The sequence below is a fragment of the Contarinia nasturtii genome, unplaced genomic scaffold (genome assembly GCF_009176525.2).
Source record: "Contarinia nasturtii isolate CC-2019 unplaced genomic scaffold, AAFC_CNas_1.1 Cnas_scaffold_493, whole genome shotgun sequence".
NCBI lineage: Eukaryota > Metazoa > Arthropoda > Insecta > Diptera > Cecidomyiidae > Contarinia > Contarinia nasturtii.
The window spans coordinates 2,927,024-2,941,690 of NW_022197846.1; the positions used below are offsets into that span (position 1 = coordinate 2,927,024).

A 14,667-nucleotide genomic window follows, 5' to 3' on the forward strand; every position below is an offset into this window, starting at 1 on the left:
TTCGAGAGAAAATGAAACAAACAAAAAAGCACTATGTTTGTAATGAATTCGTATTGAGATTAATATGATAATGGTCATATCAAGAGATTGCTTTGTCTAAAAAAGAGGGTCCACTATTCTTTTGGCCAATTTAAATGTTGCATAAACCAAATATTTCTTTTTTTTCGAGGTACATATAAAAAATAATCTTTTTTTTTTCTCTTTTCATTCGTCGTCTCAATAAAAGAAGTAAGAAATACTAATTGGGTGCAAAAAAAGAAATGATTTTTGATTTTTCATAACTAATTCAAAAGTTGGCTTCATGGAGAAACTCAGACTTGATAAACCAATTTTTTTTCTTCGTATTATTCGAAACTTATTTACTGAAACAATGATAACAAACTTTATGGTTGTTGTTTTTTTTATGTTGAATTAAAGAACCAGTTTTAAAAATCTATACTTGGCTAATTCAAATGTTGGACAAAAAAAATTCCAATATTCGCCGTATTTTTTGTTTGATTTTTATTGTTCATATTTCTACACTTACTAGATCCAAATAATTTCTATTGATGAAATTTGGTATGGTTAAAAGAAATTTACAATCTTAATTTTTTTGTGGTTGTTTCTTGTTGTTGTCATAGATGAGAACACATTGGATATTATGCGCATAACATCACATTACATTACAAATCCGCTCTTTTTTTTATTGTTTATTCCTGAATTCATTTGCGAACATTTGTTGCTTTAAGTTTTGTGCTTTAAACTACACAGTACAGATATATTTGAATATTATTACATACTTGTTGTTGTTGGATTTTTGTTTTGTTTCATTGAATTGTTTGCGCAAAGAATTTTACAAAAGTAAAATCTATGATTTTTTTCGTTTGTATGTAATTTCAGCTTGTGTGTGTATGTGTTTGTGTTATATTTTTTATTAATTCGTTTGCGTTGTGTTTTTTTCAATTATTTTTACATAATTGACTTACATATATCTGTAAAAATATAAAAAATTGTGATTAATATTGAAATATTGGTATTCATTGTTTTCGGTAAATAAATCATCATAATTCGTCGTATAAAACATAGAAACCACAACATTGAATTTCGAGATTGTTGTATGATGAGATGATGGTATACATGCAGCAAACACTAAATAATGAAAAATTATACATATACATTCGATGCCAAATGAATCAATCATAAACAGTCTTCGGGTGGATTTTTTTTTGTTGTTGCTTATTTATTTTTATTGACAAAGGTTAATCTAGCTATAAATTAATGAACACAATATATATATTGTTGAAGTGAATGCTAAGAGATACGAAACGCACTTCCTAATTAATCGTATGCACTCTTAAACAAATTATTTGTAACAACAACAACAATGTGCCGTTTTATTGCTTTTTTTTTTCTCTCTCGAAGAATTTGTGTGAGTCATAGTCGAAATAGCATCACAAATTGCTCTGATTGCTCTCACTCTCTCGCTTCCCCTTAACGCAGTCTTCGTGATGATGATATTTGTGCTTTCCAATGTATATACAATTAAAGTAGATTTCATTAGAATGAATACTGATGCACTTGCCATTTGGTTTCATTGTCATTTTGAGCAAAGAGAAGACGTTTAAAAATAAGTCAAACTGGAAATGATACATTTAATGAAATGTCGCGTCCAATACGCCCACAATACATCATGTGCTTGCATTTATTTAAAAAAAAACTTAAATCAATTTCAGTTGGTCGTGGTCGTTATCATTATGCGCATTAGTTTAATTGGACGATATTATGCGGTTCAGGCCTTGCATCTGTATTTAATGCTTCGTCGATTTCGGTGTGTAAATGAAAAATATGGTCGGTCACCAAGACATTAGGTGACCTGGCATGACCTTCACTTGCACACTCCTCTTCCTGACCGAATTGAAGCAAAAATTGTATCGTTCTAATATTTTTTGCACACACACAATGCATCCCATTATATTTGTTCAGCAGAATGAACGGCGTTTTATTTTTATCATATTGCGCAAAATCCAGAAAACAAGATAACCAAGTAAACAAGATCGTTATTTTAAGTGACATGAAATGCAACGTTTTTATTTCGTGTCTCGATTTAGTCACTCATCTGTTTTATTTTGGTATTGGTTATATTAGAAGTACATGAACAGAGCGTACTAGGTTCTCACTGTATTTTTCTGCAAGTCTATATGCAGCGAGAAGAAGGGGGGATAGTATGACACATTAAGTATTCAAATTCAACAGTCAATGAAACGATGTCATAGATCACATTTGTGGTAGATGCGTTAATTACAGACAATTGAAACACCTATTTTTATACCATCTTTTTTTTAATCCTTTTGTTCGATGCAACCCAAAAGCAAATCAATTCGAAATTGATTTTTCTATTAATAACCCAAAGCATTTGATTCTTCTGCAACTAAACCCGCACAACTGGCGTAGAAAGTTAAAAAAAAATATGATAAACCAAAGGAATCAACACCAAATTCATGCATTTCGATTTGCGCATTAGAAAGTTGACATGCTGCATACGGGAATATAATATAATTTTTTGTTTATTTCTACTGATTTACCATACAAATATACAGTTTACATGCTTACAAGTAATTTAGTAGTAAAAAAAATATTTGTTCATTTTCTCTGTAAATTTGGGGTGTTCGAGCAAACAAGCATCAAAACTATCTAATTATATAACTTTTGGGGTAATACTGCATTCGCTTATTACAAACGAATCCAAAGCCAGAGACAAAAATTTATTTGTTTTTCAATATTTAACTGGGAAAAGAGACTGATAAAAGCACCAAAAGCATAATTTATGAGACAAAAGTGAATGCATTTTATTCGAAATGTTGAATTTTGTCAGTTTATGTTTATATTTTTCATATTTTTCTTCATTTGTAGGAAAAATACGGAACAACAAATCAACAAACCAACGGAAAATGTTTCATTTTCGTATATTTTTTTAAAAATACTCTTAGATAATGAATACAAAATACAAACGAAGGGAACAATCTATGACATACAATATTTTATATATAAATTTTTTTTTATTTCGAGCAGTTATTCAAAACATATAATTTTTACTAATGCAATATTGTTTCGATTCTTGATTCGATTTCAAGTATTTTTTTTTTTTTTTGTTAATTAGCATAAAAGTTAGAATTGAGAAAGTGTATTATGTGTGTGTAGCATAAACAAACGGTAAGTGTATATGTGAGTGGCAATTTGGAGTACAGTCAATAACATAACAAAAATTCAATCGTTAATGGTTAAATGAACGAGATTCCTATATGTATGTTTACTAAATAAAAATGTATGTGGTCAAAATGTAGAAAAAGTTTTTTTTTTTTTTTTTTGAATTTGATATGTTTTTTTTTTATTTATCTACTCATTGTGTGTTTTTGTGTGTGCAATAGATTTAGTATGCCAACCTTCTTTTGTAGTTGCGAATGTGATTGCTTAGACAGCAGGCAAAGATAAAGCCGACCAGCTGTGAAGTAGACGATTTTAAGAGAGAAAATAAAAGAGAAACACAAATCATATTAATAAAATCAAATGACAAAGCATTTTAAAAATGTAAATCTATATGAATGGATACTCTCTCCTGGACTAATTTTCATAACTGAGAGGAGAGACAGTTACCCATTCATATAATGTAATGAATGAAAGACATTGTTATTTACCTCAACTACGGCAACACCGATTGCTGTACTTCCGAACAATGTCGATCCATCGTTAATCAAATCGTGAAGTGATTCGGCACATCCTTGTGGATATGCATTTGCCAAAGCCAAACACTCAATAAGATTGGGTTCACAACATGATGATGGTGTATTTGGAATCCATTCAGATGGATTGTGAAGACCGCAACATTTAAGCTGAAATTAAATCGACAAAACATCCGTTTAAATTTCCGAACAAATTCTGACAAACTAGTTCAACCAAATCGATTGACCGATAAAAGAAGATCCGTCGTCTCAGCATCGATTTCCTAGGGAAAAAGTTTTTAACTTACTCCTTGTTGAATTGTGTCCCAGAATGCACGATGATTTAATCGATCACGCCATAAATTGTTCAATATTCTTTCGGATAAACGTTGTACTTCACGTTTGTTTGTGAACACCAAAACGCCGACAACAATTTGAGCGACTAGCAAAAGGAACAGGAGCACCGCATACTGAAAATAGGTCATACACACCATTTAAAAAAAAATCAGAACGAATCAATATACAAAGACCACGGAAAACACATAATAGACAATTCATAAATTGATGATTTTACACAAGTCGTATTCCAGACCAATCGATAGAACGCCGATTGATTTTTCTGTCTGTCGTCATCAATCTGTGCGGGTACGGTGCGTACGTTCTATATATATTTTGTTTACAAACAAATTTTACGCATACACTTGGCATGTTTATAGTTTTTTCCATATCGATTTTCCTCATATACATTTTTTAGCAAAAGAAAAATCAGTTGTGTACGTGGAAAATGCATATGACCGATTTATGTCGGATGAATGTACGCGCTAGTGGTTTCACTATGGTTCCCGTATGTGTGTGCATTTACTTACCGTCAAAATCATGCATTCAGACTCGAATATGGCGCCACAGCATCCAAAGAAGGCTACCAAAAATATAGCCGCACCAATAATAATGAATACGACTGGCACCGTATTGACATTCATATCTTTGAATGCATCCAAAACGTCTTCATATTTCAACAGCGTTCCAACGCCAGCAGCTATCAGAGCGATGCCGCATAACTGAAATCAAGATAAAACATAAATCATTTATAACATAAAAATACATACATATTTTTTTTTTTTGTTTTACTACGAAAACAATTTGATTTAATTGAATGGCTTTCAACGTTCAGAAGCCTCGAGTAATAAAAAAAACAAAACACTTTATTCTGAATGGATTCAAGTTTGTTGTACTTTTGTTTCGTGCATTTTTATGGCACGGTGTATTCCAGTTATTGGGTGCATAAGCGCAAAAAAAGAAAATCTTCGGCTCAAAAAGGTGAAAGTGATTGATATCGATTGTATTTTGTTGCTCGATCTCTTGTTGATTTCATTTAATTTTAACCTTGCCAAAACAAAAACAATCATTCAATGGTGAAAAAATGCAAAGAAAAAAATGAAACACGCTGACAATAATCAAACAATGGATCTACGTTTCGAAATAAAAAGAGAGTAAATATTTGTCTTTGAATGGGAGATTTTGTTGAATGAGCGATATGAGCGAAAAATTGTTTGTTTTTATTTGGAACAAACTAAATGGCGCTGTGAAATAGAAAATGTTATCTCCACTCATGAAATGGATATTATGTCATCATGTTTGTATGTTCAATCGAAGAAAGTATAATGTTGATGATGAATGAAAAACAAAAAAAAAAAATGCGAAAAAACTCATATGCAATTTGCTGTGCTTCTCGTTTAGATAGATAGCGGTATATAAATAAAAATGCTGATATATGTGGAGCACGAGTGATTGTGTGAGTGCTTTGGTGCACCGCATCGTGAACATATACAATAAGCATATAACTAAAACCAGAAAAGAAGTCGAGTTAAAACAACAAAACCAATAATAATCATCGACCCATCGTATACAAAAGTATGCATGTGTTCGTGATCATTATTTAAAGTTTTCTCTCTATCTCTGTCTCGGGCCTTTGTGTCTGATCTACGTACATTGCACATTAGTCCGAGTACATTCTGATTCGGTTATGTGTTGTTATTTCTCTTCTTCAGTCTTCGGCAGAAAAGAGCTGCTGTGTGTCGCTTATTAGTATTTTTGGAAGTCGTTTTGCTTAGATGAACAAGAATAAATGATTGAACGCACACGCTCAGGCATCAAAATAGAAAGTGTTCGAGAAATGAAAAGACAAAACAGAAAAAAAAGCGGGCTCATTGTTTATTGCTTAAAATGCCACTGCTACTGCTGCTTACATTTTTTTTTCTTCGGCGATTCTCTCATCATACACACACACTCATTCTGTATACATTTTTTCAAAAGGTTTAAGCAAATAATGATGTCGGCGGACAGCATTCAATAACCAGCAATCAACTTGCTAGTCAGCTACTGACTTCACAAAACAATGAAACTATTCCAAAAAAAAAAAAGACCGATGGCTTCTTTCATGCAAAATGGTACGCTTTTATTTTGCACAGGCCGAACACACAACCATGCATATGAAACAATTATTTTCCCCCTTAAATTCCGTTTTTTGATATCATGTTGAGAGCGCGCATACTTCTTGGATTTTATAGTGAATCGAAAACGACCTGGATTTTGTTATACAGTTTATAATTTTATTTAACTTTTGTTTTGAATCCCGGGTTTTGCTTTGGCACATAGAAAAATCATAATTAACATGGTTTCCAATTGGATTTTAGGTCATATTGGATTTTACATTCAAAAGCGTTATGGTATATACCATGAATGAGTCCTTTTCGAAGCAAAAGACGGACGGTTGTATTGTATTTTTCACATTAACTGTGTGACGCTAAATAAAATGTAGTGGAAATTGTGAAATTATTCATTGTTTGTATTGTCGGATTGAGGAGACATTTATCGGTTTCACCTAATAAAATGCATAAACAATCCAACGGATAAAACAAACATTTTCTTTGGCATTTTGATATTGTGACCATTGTGATACATCAATTGGTCTGTTGTGTTTGCCATCGTTAATATATGCTAAGCGTGTGTTGTGATTTGCTGGCAGGCTCAATAAATTTATATGACATCCATTCAGTCAATTGATCGATAAAAATAAATAATCTATTGAACTGTTTTAAATCACTTTATTGAGTCATATTATGAGTATGACGTTTTATGACCGGAATCGTTTCTATTTGTCAACTTCTCATTATAAAATTGAGTCAAATTCTATGCGCTCTTCTGTCGCATATTTGATTTGATATGTTTAAATCAATTATTTTAAATGACTTTTTCAGACGCATCTAAAATTAGAAACACGTCATTTTTGACAATCAAGTGTGATTTAAGCAGGGTTCATAAAATGGGGTTTTAAATCGAAATCACAAAACGAATCAATTGATTTGGTTTGAAAATTTTCAAAAAAAAAACGACAGTCAAATAAATTGATTTGAAGTGTCTCAAATTAAAATGTTCAAATCATTAGATTGGAAACATACGACATTTCAAATCTAGCTTCAAATCATATTTTGTGACTTTTTTTATTTGTTGATTTCAAATCTGAGAACCGTGAATTTAAATTAAGCCATTTTCTCACCATTTACATGGCTTAAATCGATCGATCGCTCACCTCTTCAGAAAAATAAAATAAATTCAAGATTAATTATTTAACCAAGTGTATCTCTCGAATCACACACACACACACACACTTAATTGTGAAAATGTCATTTGCACAGTTCGATCGAAAGCATACCACACATAAAATCAATACGAGTTGTGGTGTAGTGAAAAGTGCATTCAATATGCAATAAAAATCGATTATCCATGTCTAAATCTTTCAAACGCAACTACTGTATGGTACATATAAGAGATCGACTCTCAAATAGATTGCAAACACCGATTTTACTATGTGGCAATGGTATTCGCTATGAATAGATATAAAAACGGTTTCTTTTTGCATTCTTGCTGTGTGCTCGGTGTTTTCTTGTTTTCTCAAAATGGGAATGTACTTTAACGACAGAATCGAATCGCATGGAAGGATAACCATGTACATAGGTAACGTGACTCACATGCCGTAATGGTTAAATATTGCTTGTGACCCTGAATAAAGAGACGACATTATTCTACCTCTCACTTTCACTCACTATTTCGCTCTCGTTCTCTCGCTCGCTCGCTCTCTATCTCCACTATGAACTTACACAATTAATTCATGCAATATGTATCATTTCGAATACATGCTCATTTTTCATTGTGTGCGTGCATATGTGTGACAGATCCTACACTAATTGTACGTTGCTTTGATTTCGAAAGCGAAAAAGGCACACAAACACACAAATCATTGCATTTCGTCACGAAATGTGTTTCTGTATCAACATTTATCAAATGTTGAAATCATATCTCATTTGACAAAATGTATACACTTTGGAAATTAAAATTTTTCCACGTTTTTTTGCGGTGCAAAATAATGTGACAATTTCACAGAATAAAAGAAGATAAAATTATTTTAATAACAATATGCGTGCATGGTGTCGGCCGCGGCCTGAGCATATACACTCATTGAAATCCAAAATCAATTAGTTATGTTTGCGCATTAAGTGGTATTTTATATCACATCACGTCATTTCTTCAGAAAAAAAAAACAGAAAATACTGTCATTTTCTCATCGCAAAAACGCATAACGAAAAAACCCGATTCTGTGTGAATATAATCACAAATGCAAAAAAAATGTCATCCAGGTATTAAAAATAGATTATAAACATATACACAGCAAAGCACGCCTCGAAAAACGAAAACAGATAACAATGAATGCAATTGAAAACAAATTCATGCGATAAAAAGGCGCATTCTTGATTGGCGATTCAAATTCGAGATAAAAGTAGAATTTTCACGAAAAATACAAGACATATTTGGAAACCAAACGAAACACGCATACCAAATCAACATTACGTATTTGCATGTTAGTCGGCCGCCGCCACACATGTTATCTTTATTTTTACACCAAAACGAAATTCAATATTGGCAAGCTGGCAAGATTATTTGTGTGGTCACTTGACGGCTGAACGTTATCTATATTTTACTTTTCCGCACACCTAGTGTAGGAAAGGTATTGTATTAGATCAAAAAATTAAAGTCACCCCAAAATATGTTATCTATGTATATTTAATGTAGAAAACACGATTGGAGATGATTTTGGGGTATTATTGTGCGTCGCTGTGTGTGATGTGTCCTGTGTCCTGTGGCGTGTTGCCAAAATTTGTTAACTCGATAAATCTTCTTCCAAAAACTCAATTCAAATTCTGACTTTTCAGGATGATTTGGGACCACTAGGAGACGTGCTGATTAGTTTTTGAGCAATATCTGTTGACCGGTGTAATTTTTTTTTGTCCGAATGGAGTACCCACAGTCCCACATACATACATTTTTTGATCATTTTTCAACCATTTTGGTGACACGATGATTTCGTGCTCAGACATGAAATTCAAAATCTGACTTCACGGGATGATTGGGCACTACGAGGAATAGATCTGGTCACATTTTCAACGCCATTGATTGATCGGTGTAAAATTTGGACTCTGAAGAGGCACTTATGAGAAAAATGCCTTAAAATGATATTCTTTCGATTTGAACGCTGATAAGAAAATAATATTCACAAGTTTTCATGGTAATTTAAGTCACTGCAACCATACATAGACCATAATTTCAGTTTATTCCCAAAATTTCGGTTCCATGCGGAAAAGTCAGCTTGCGTACGTAAGCCTCTTTATCTATTATAATGTTTCGGTTTTTTGTTTTGTTATTTTGATGTGGACGTGTGTGTTGAAATTGAAAGTGTTGTAAACAAATTGTGTAAATGCTTCGTATTCGATTTTAAGTTGTAAACATAATCACCTACTATATTTGCACCAGATCAATAGTTGATTAAGTTGATTTTTTTTTACTTTCGATAAGCTGCGGCCAGTGCCACTGCTGCGACGCATGCACTTTGGATGTGCTCAGCATTAAAATTGTATGAGAATAAATAACACGACACTCATATGTACACCACGTCGCACCATCGATAATAGCATAATTTGTATAGCGTGTATGATATTTGATAAGAAACTGAGCCATTTCCAGTCAAATACAACCAAAACAAATAAGAAAATATAATACGAGATGTCGCACAACAAAAAACCCGAATATTTTGTGTTCAAATTTCAAATCGACACCTGTCCAAATCATATTGTTTGGTAAGCAATTAATCACCAACTTTATGCGGTTTTGAATCTTTTCCTTTTTATATTCAAAATGCAATCTGAAATATGGATACGACTAGCATGTTTACAAAAAAAGTATTTAATCGATTGCCACACGCTACACATTGTAATTGATTTTTTTTTTTTTTAATTAAAAAACGAACAAAATTATACTGGGTATGATTTCTCCAAACTATAAATCACACAATTTTATCACTGAATTTTATTTTCTTCGACAATATTTCGTTTGGAGGAAATCGACAAATTGACTTTTACGATTTGGTATGACAAATAATGAGACATTTCGAGTTGTTTCGCTCAAATTGTCATCATTAATTTAGCGCCTAATGAAATGCCATAAAACGTGCACATTTGTATTGCTTGTTTGTATGTACGATTGAACCGGTGAAAGTGTAATTTAGTGGAAATAAATTTATTACGTATTTATTAGATGGTTTCGAAAGTTGTTGAAAATTGATTCAACTTAAAGTCAATTGCAAATGACATTTTGGACTTTTGTTTTTGTGCGTGCAATTTTTTTTGTGTGAGTGCTTATACTTTTATTTGATTTTCGATATTAAACAGGTGGTCAGTCGCACCGAGATCTAAAACTAATGGCCTTAAGTTACAATCGAAGTAGAGAAAAAAAAAATTCGGGAATTTCTTTATTTAATTAAACAATCCATTTGATTTTATTCAATTTATCTTCCTCAAACAACATTTTTTTCATTTCCCAAAAAAAAATGTGACAACAATGAATTTACAATGTGACGTCTCTGACTACCAAAAAAGTCTATTATGACTCAAAATTTGAAAATATTCGTACAAGGCTGTAAAAACACCTTTATTATTCTAATAGTGCCGAATGTCAAACAATCATTTTGGCGTGTATATCCATCGGATGGTGTCACATTAAATAAACATTTTATACATATACAAATGTACTGATAATGAGCATGAACGAACACGCACGTGAATGACGGAACAAACGTGTAGCAGTTTTTCGAATTGCGAAACAACAGGGGATATTGTCATGTTTACTATATATTTAATCTATTGAATGGATAATCAACAGAAACCTTAATTAATTTGATTTGACATCGTTTTTCGTTAATTTCCCCAGTCGATTCAAGCTTTGTATGAGAAAGCTCTCATGCATTACGTTTTGCATTTGAGTTTTTTTTTCAGTAGAAATTCTATCATCTTTAACATGTGTGGCAAATACTCATCTATGAAATTGTTGAACGATGTGTGTTATGTACCGTAAAATATCGTTCTGAAACTTTTTATCCGTAATGTAATGTAATGTAATGTACAAATATCACAGTTTTATAGTAATAAAGTTGGCAAGAAATGGAATTTAGTTTTAATAAATTTGGCCTCTCGTTTGGCCCTAAACGAAAGTAAATACGGTTCCACATCCACACACACATCCAATATGCACGATTCATTATCGTTTGAGAATGCAAGTCTGGTCGGTTTTCAATTCAGAAAAATCTTGTATATCAACAAGTTAATCGAAATATGTTTCGGTCGCACCATGCCAAATGGGCAATAAAAAATAATACGACGACTTCATTTTTGTTTTTGTGCCTGATCATCATTGATCGAGTCACGAAGAATGCTGACACACTAAGAATGTGTATACGCTCATTTTTAATGGCTATTCAAATTGTTTGGGTTTTATTTTTCTATTTGGAAATCGCATATATTACGCCTGCAAATTGATTCAGCGAAATAGAGAAAAATCCAAAGCAAAGAACACGGACTGATCTAAACATTTCAAAAACAGTATTGTTATAAATGACGTCGTTTTACATAAATGAGAACACACATATAAGTCATTTTCGGTGTGTCGTTGGTTTGTTTTTTTTTTTTATTTATTTGGCGGTGATTGCTGTCGTTGTTGCTTTTTATTTCATTCAAAATCTCGAACAGTAACTCGTAATTAATTTACAGAGTTGCGGTCGACAAAGATATAAGTGTGTATATTTGCCGGATAAATAATAACGGCTATAGCAGACAAAAAACGGCAAGTATGTATGAGCCAGCTGAGAAAAAAATTACATTAATTATACACAGTAAGCAGAAAAAAAGACAAAATGCGAAACTCAACGAACAAATATGGATTTTAAGGTGTTGGCCACATATAAAATGATGTGTGTGTGTATGCACGCCTGTGTGTGTGAGATTCAGTTGAAGTCAACGTTACTTCATTTTTATTATTGAATAAAACGAGACCAATGGTGATATAGAGATAGACGAATCTGAAATTGGTTGTTTTGTCATATGAGAGAATGATTGAATTCAGAAATGGGGAATGACACAACGAAAAATTATATACACCAACAACGTGGGAATGCACTGATTATTTGCAATAAACAAAATCTGCTGAGGGCCAATCACACTTGTGTGTCTATTCCCCAACTGTATATACATTATGCATATTATTGCGGTTAATACGCAAATTGCAAATATTTATAACTACATTATAAACATATAAATGGGCTGGGTAAGCTTTGTTGGTTTCCTAAAAATTAAAAGGGAAGCGGTTAACCGTATTCCGTGCATCTAATAAGACGTGTATTTCTCTATCAACTCATCTCTACTATTTTACACAACAGAATCATGAATTTTCAAAACCGAACGCAAATCGCATACTCCCCATCGACACATAACGTGCAAACAAAGTTAAGAAAGAAAAAAAAAAACGTTCGAATAATTGTTTTTTTCTCTCATGCAGTTTCATTGTATTCTAATTGTGGTCTTCGATCATTTTCTCAGCTTAGTAAGAACGACGAGCATGAAATAAATTCGCTGTATTTCCCATTCAAAACATTTTGTTGAACACTTTTTTTTCAGTTCCCCTTCATATTGTTTGGAAAGCCAGAAATAATGAAAGAAATGAACTAAAATACGCTTGATATACCGAGCCGCTTTGAAAATCGTCGAAGCATTGAAACTATCTTTGAATTTTGAATGCACATTAAAAAGCGAAATTAGTCGAATAACTTATGGAAAATGAATGAAGAATCACTTCGAAATAATGGGGAACCAGAAATAAAAAAAAGTTCGAGTCATATGAAATAATTCCATGGCAACTGTTTTTTTAGGTAAATCATACGGAGGAAGTAGAATATAAACAAAAAAAATGATCACACATGAAAGCAAGTCGACAAAACGCGCCTCACAAAGAGAGCACACATACATCCGAAAAAGTAATAATGTTTTTTTTCGTCGTTCATGTATCGGCCGAGATCGGTGCTTACGTTTGCGTGGTGACCACGATGTAAATGCTTAAAATTTACGCTGTCAATGCACTATACAATTCATTGTGTGCGCCGCAAGACATGAAGCTATAAAATGTTGTAAAAATATGTAACGATGGTATTTTTCTTTTTGTAGAAATGTGTGCTAACGAGTACATTTTCAATCTCATTTCAGGGAAATCGAATTGACTGGAGCACAATGTTTTTTTTTTCATGGTGCGATTTTTTTTTCGCTATATTTCCCCTCGCATTCATGTGTAATTTAAGTTCTGATTCTGAAAGTAATACCGAAAAATGTAATATTTTTCAGTACGCACAAGTGAACACACCAACATTTGTATATTTCGATTGTACACTGCACCTCATTGTGGTATACTGGTCACGGTAGCGTGCTTTTTTCATGATTTTTGTTGTAAAAAAATTCAGTTCGTGCATCAGCATTGACTTCATCGACTCTTTAGTTTTCACTGTGTGCACTGAGTGCTGGTAGCACCAAATTTCATTGTATTGGTGTTATGCTTGTTATATTACTGAATATGGCAGATTAGAAGAACATTCATTGCAATGGAAATGACGTAATTTCCACATTTTTTTTTCTTTTATCGTATGAAACACGCACATTAAATACAGAAAGCTCTTTCTCTCTATCTTTTCTCCATCTCACATTCGACTCGTCTTATTTTGCTGCTGTTGTTTTACTACATTTTGATTCTATCTTCTTGTATGTTTATTATTGTTATTGGTGTTTTTGTTTTGATGCTTTTTCTTTCGTTTTGAATCAAAACATATCTTTTTTTCACAGAACACGCTTAAAACGAGATGTGACCATGCACAAAATCGAGAAATTATATTCGAAAGAAATCTTCTACGGAAATTATGAGAAGAAAACATTGTGAAATTTGAAAAAAAAAAAAAAAAAAATCAGTAAAAATTTATGAAGATTGGTTTGTGTGTGTGTGTGTATCGGTCGCGCACTATTGACAAATTCAGTTTCGATATATTGTCGCGCAATGTTTTGACGACCGTATATACAGAATGTATATTTGGTCGACGTCGTCGCTGTTGTTTTTGTTTTGTTTTTGTCTCCAAATGAATAGGCGGGAATAAATGGCACAATGCTGTGAGCATCTCATTTTCAATATATCATTTTCAACGACTACTCTCTACTAACAATTGTGGAAATTGTATAAGCTTACATTCTTTTTCATATTGATGATTACACATTTTATTTTGTATGTCATTTCTGACGAATTTTCGCAAAATTCCACAAAAACGTGAATTGTAAAGGTTTGCGTTCTTGCAATTTCAACCTTATTTGCATATCTGTTGTTGTAACATTGTGTTCAGTTTGTACCACAACGAGTAACAAGAAATTACATTCTTCTGAATATTGTATATTTATTACACTGAACTATTGATAAATCGAGAAAAATGAAAGATTGTACGAGAGAGAGAGAGAGAGAGAGAGAGAGAGAGAGAGAGAGAGAGAGAGAGAGAGAGAGAGAGAGA

General features: G+C 32.5%; 1 protein-coding gene across 2 annotated transcripts in view; it reads right to left on the reverse strand.

The window, feature by feature from the left end:
* Window positions 1–484: 484 nt before the first annotated feature.
* Window positions 485–14,667, reverse strand: part of LOC116339139 (23 kDa integral membrane protein-like) — a 15,084-nt gene continuing 901 nt past the window's right edge. The window contains exons 2-6 of one of the 2 annotated variants that reach the window (XM_031764836.1): window positions 4,562–4,753; window positions 4,004–4,165; window positions 3,672–3,866; window positions 3,420–3,478; window positions 485–971 (exon numbers count right to left, since the gene is read on the reverse strand). In XM_031764836.1, the coding sequence (XP_031620696.1) occupies window positions 962–971; window positions 3,420–3,478; window positions 3,672–3,866; window positions 4,004–4,165; window positions 4,562–4,753 (618 nt within the window). In that variant the 3' untranslated portion in view covers window positions 485–961. Of the gene's footprint in view, window positions 972–3,059; window positions 3,479–3,671; window positions 3,867–4,003; window positions 4,166–4,561; window positions 4,754–14,667 lie in introns of those variants that run through there. The other variant, XM_031764835.1, reaches the window with a different exon arrangement.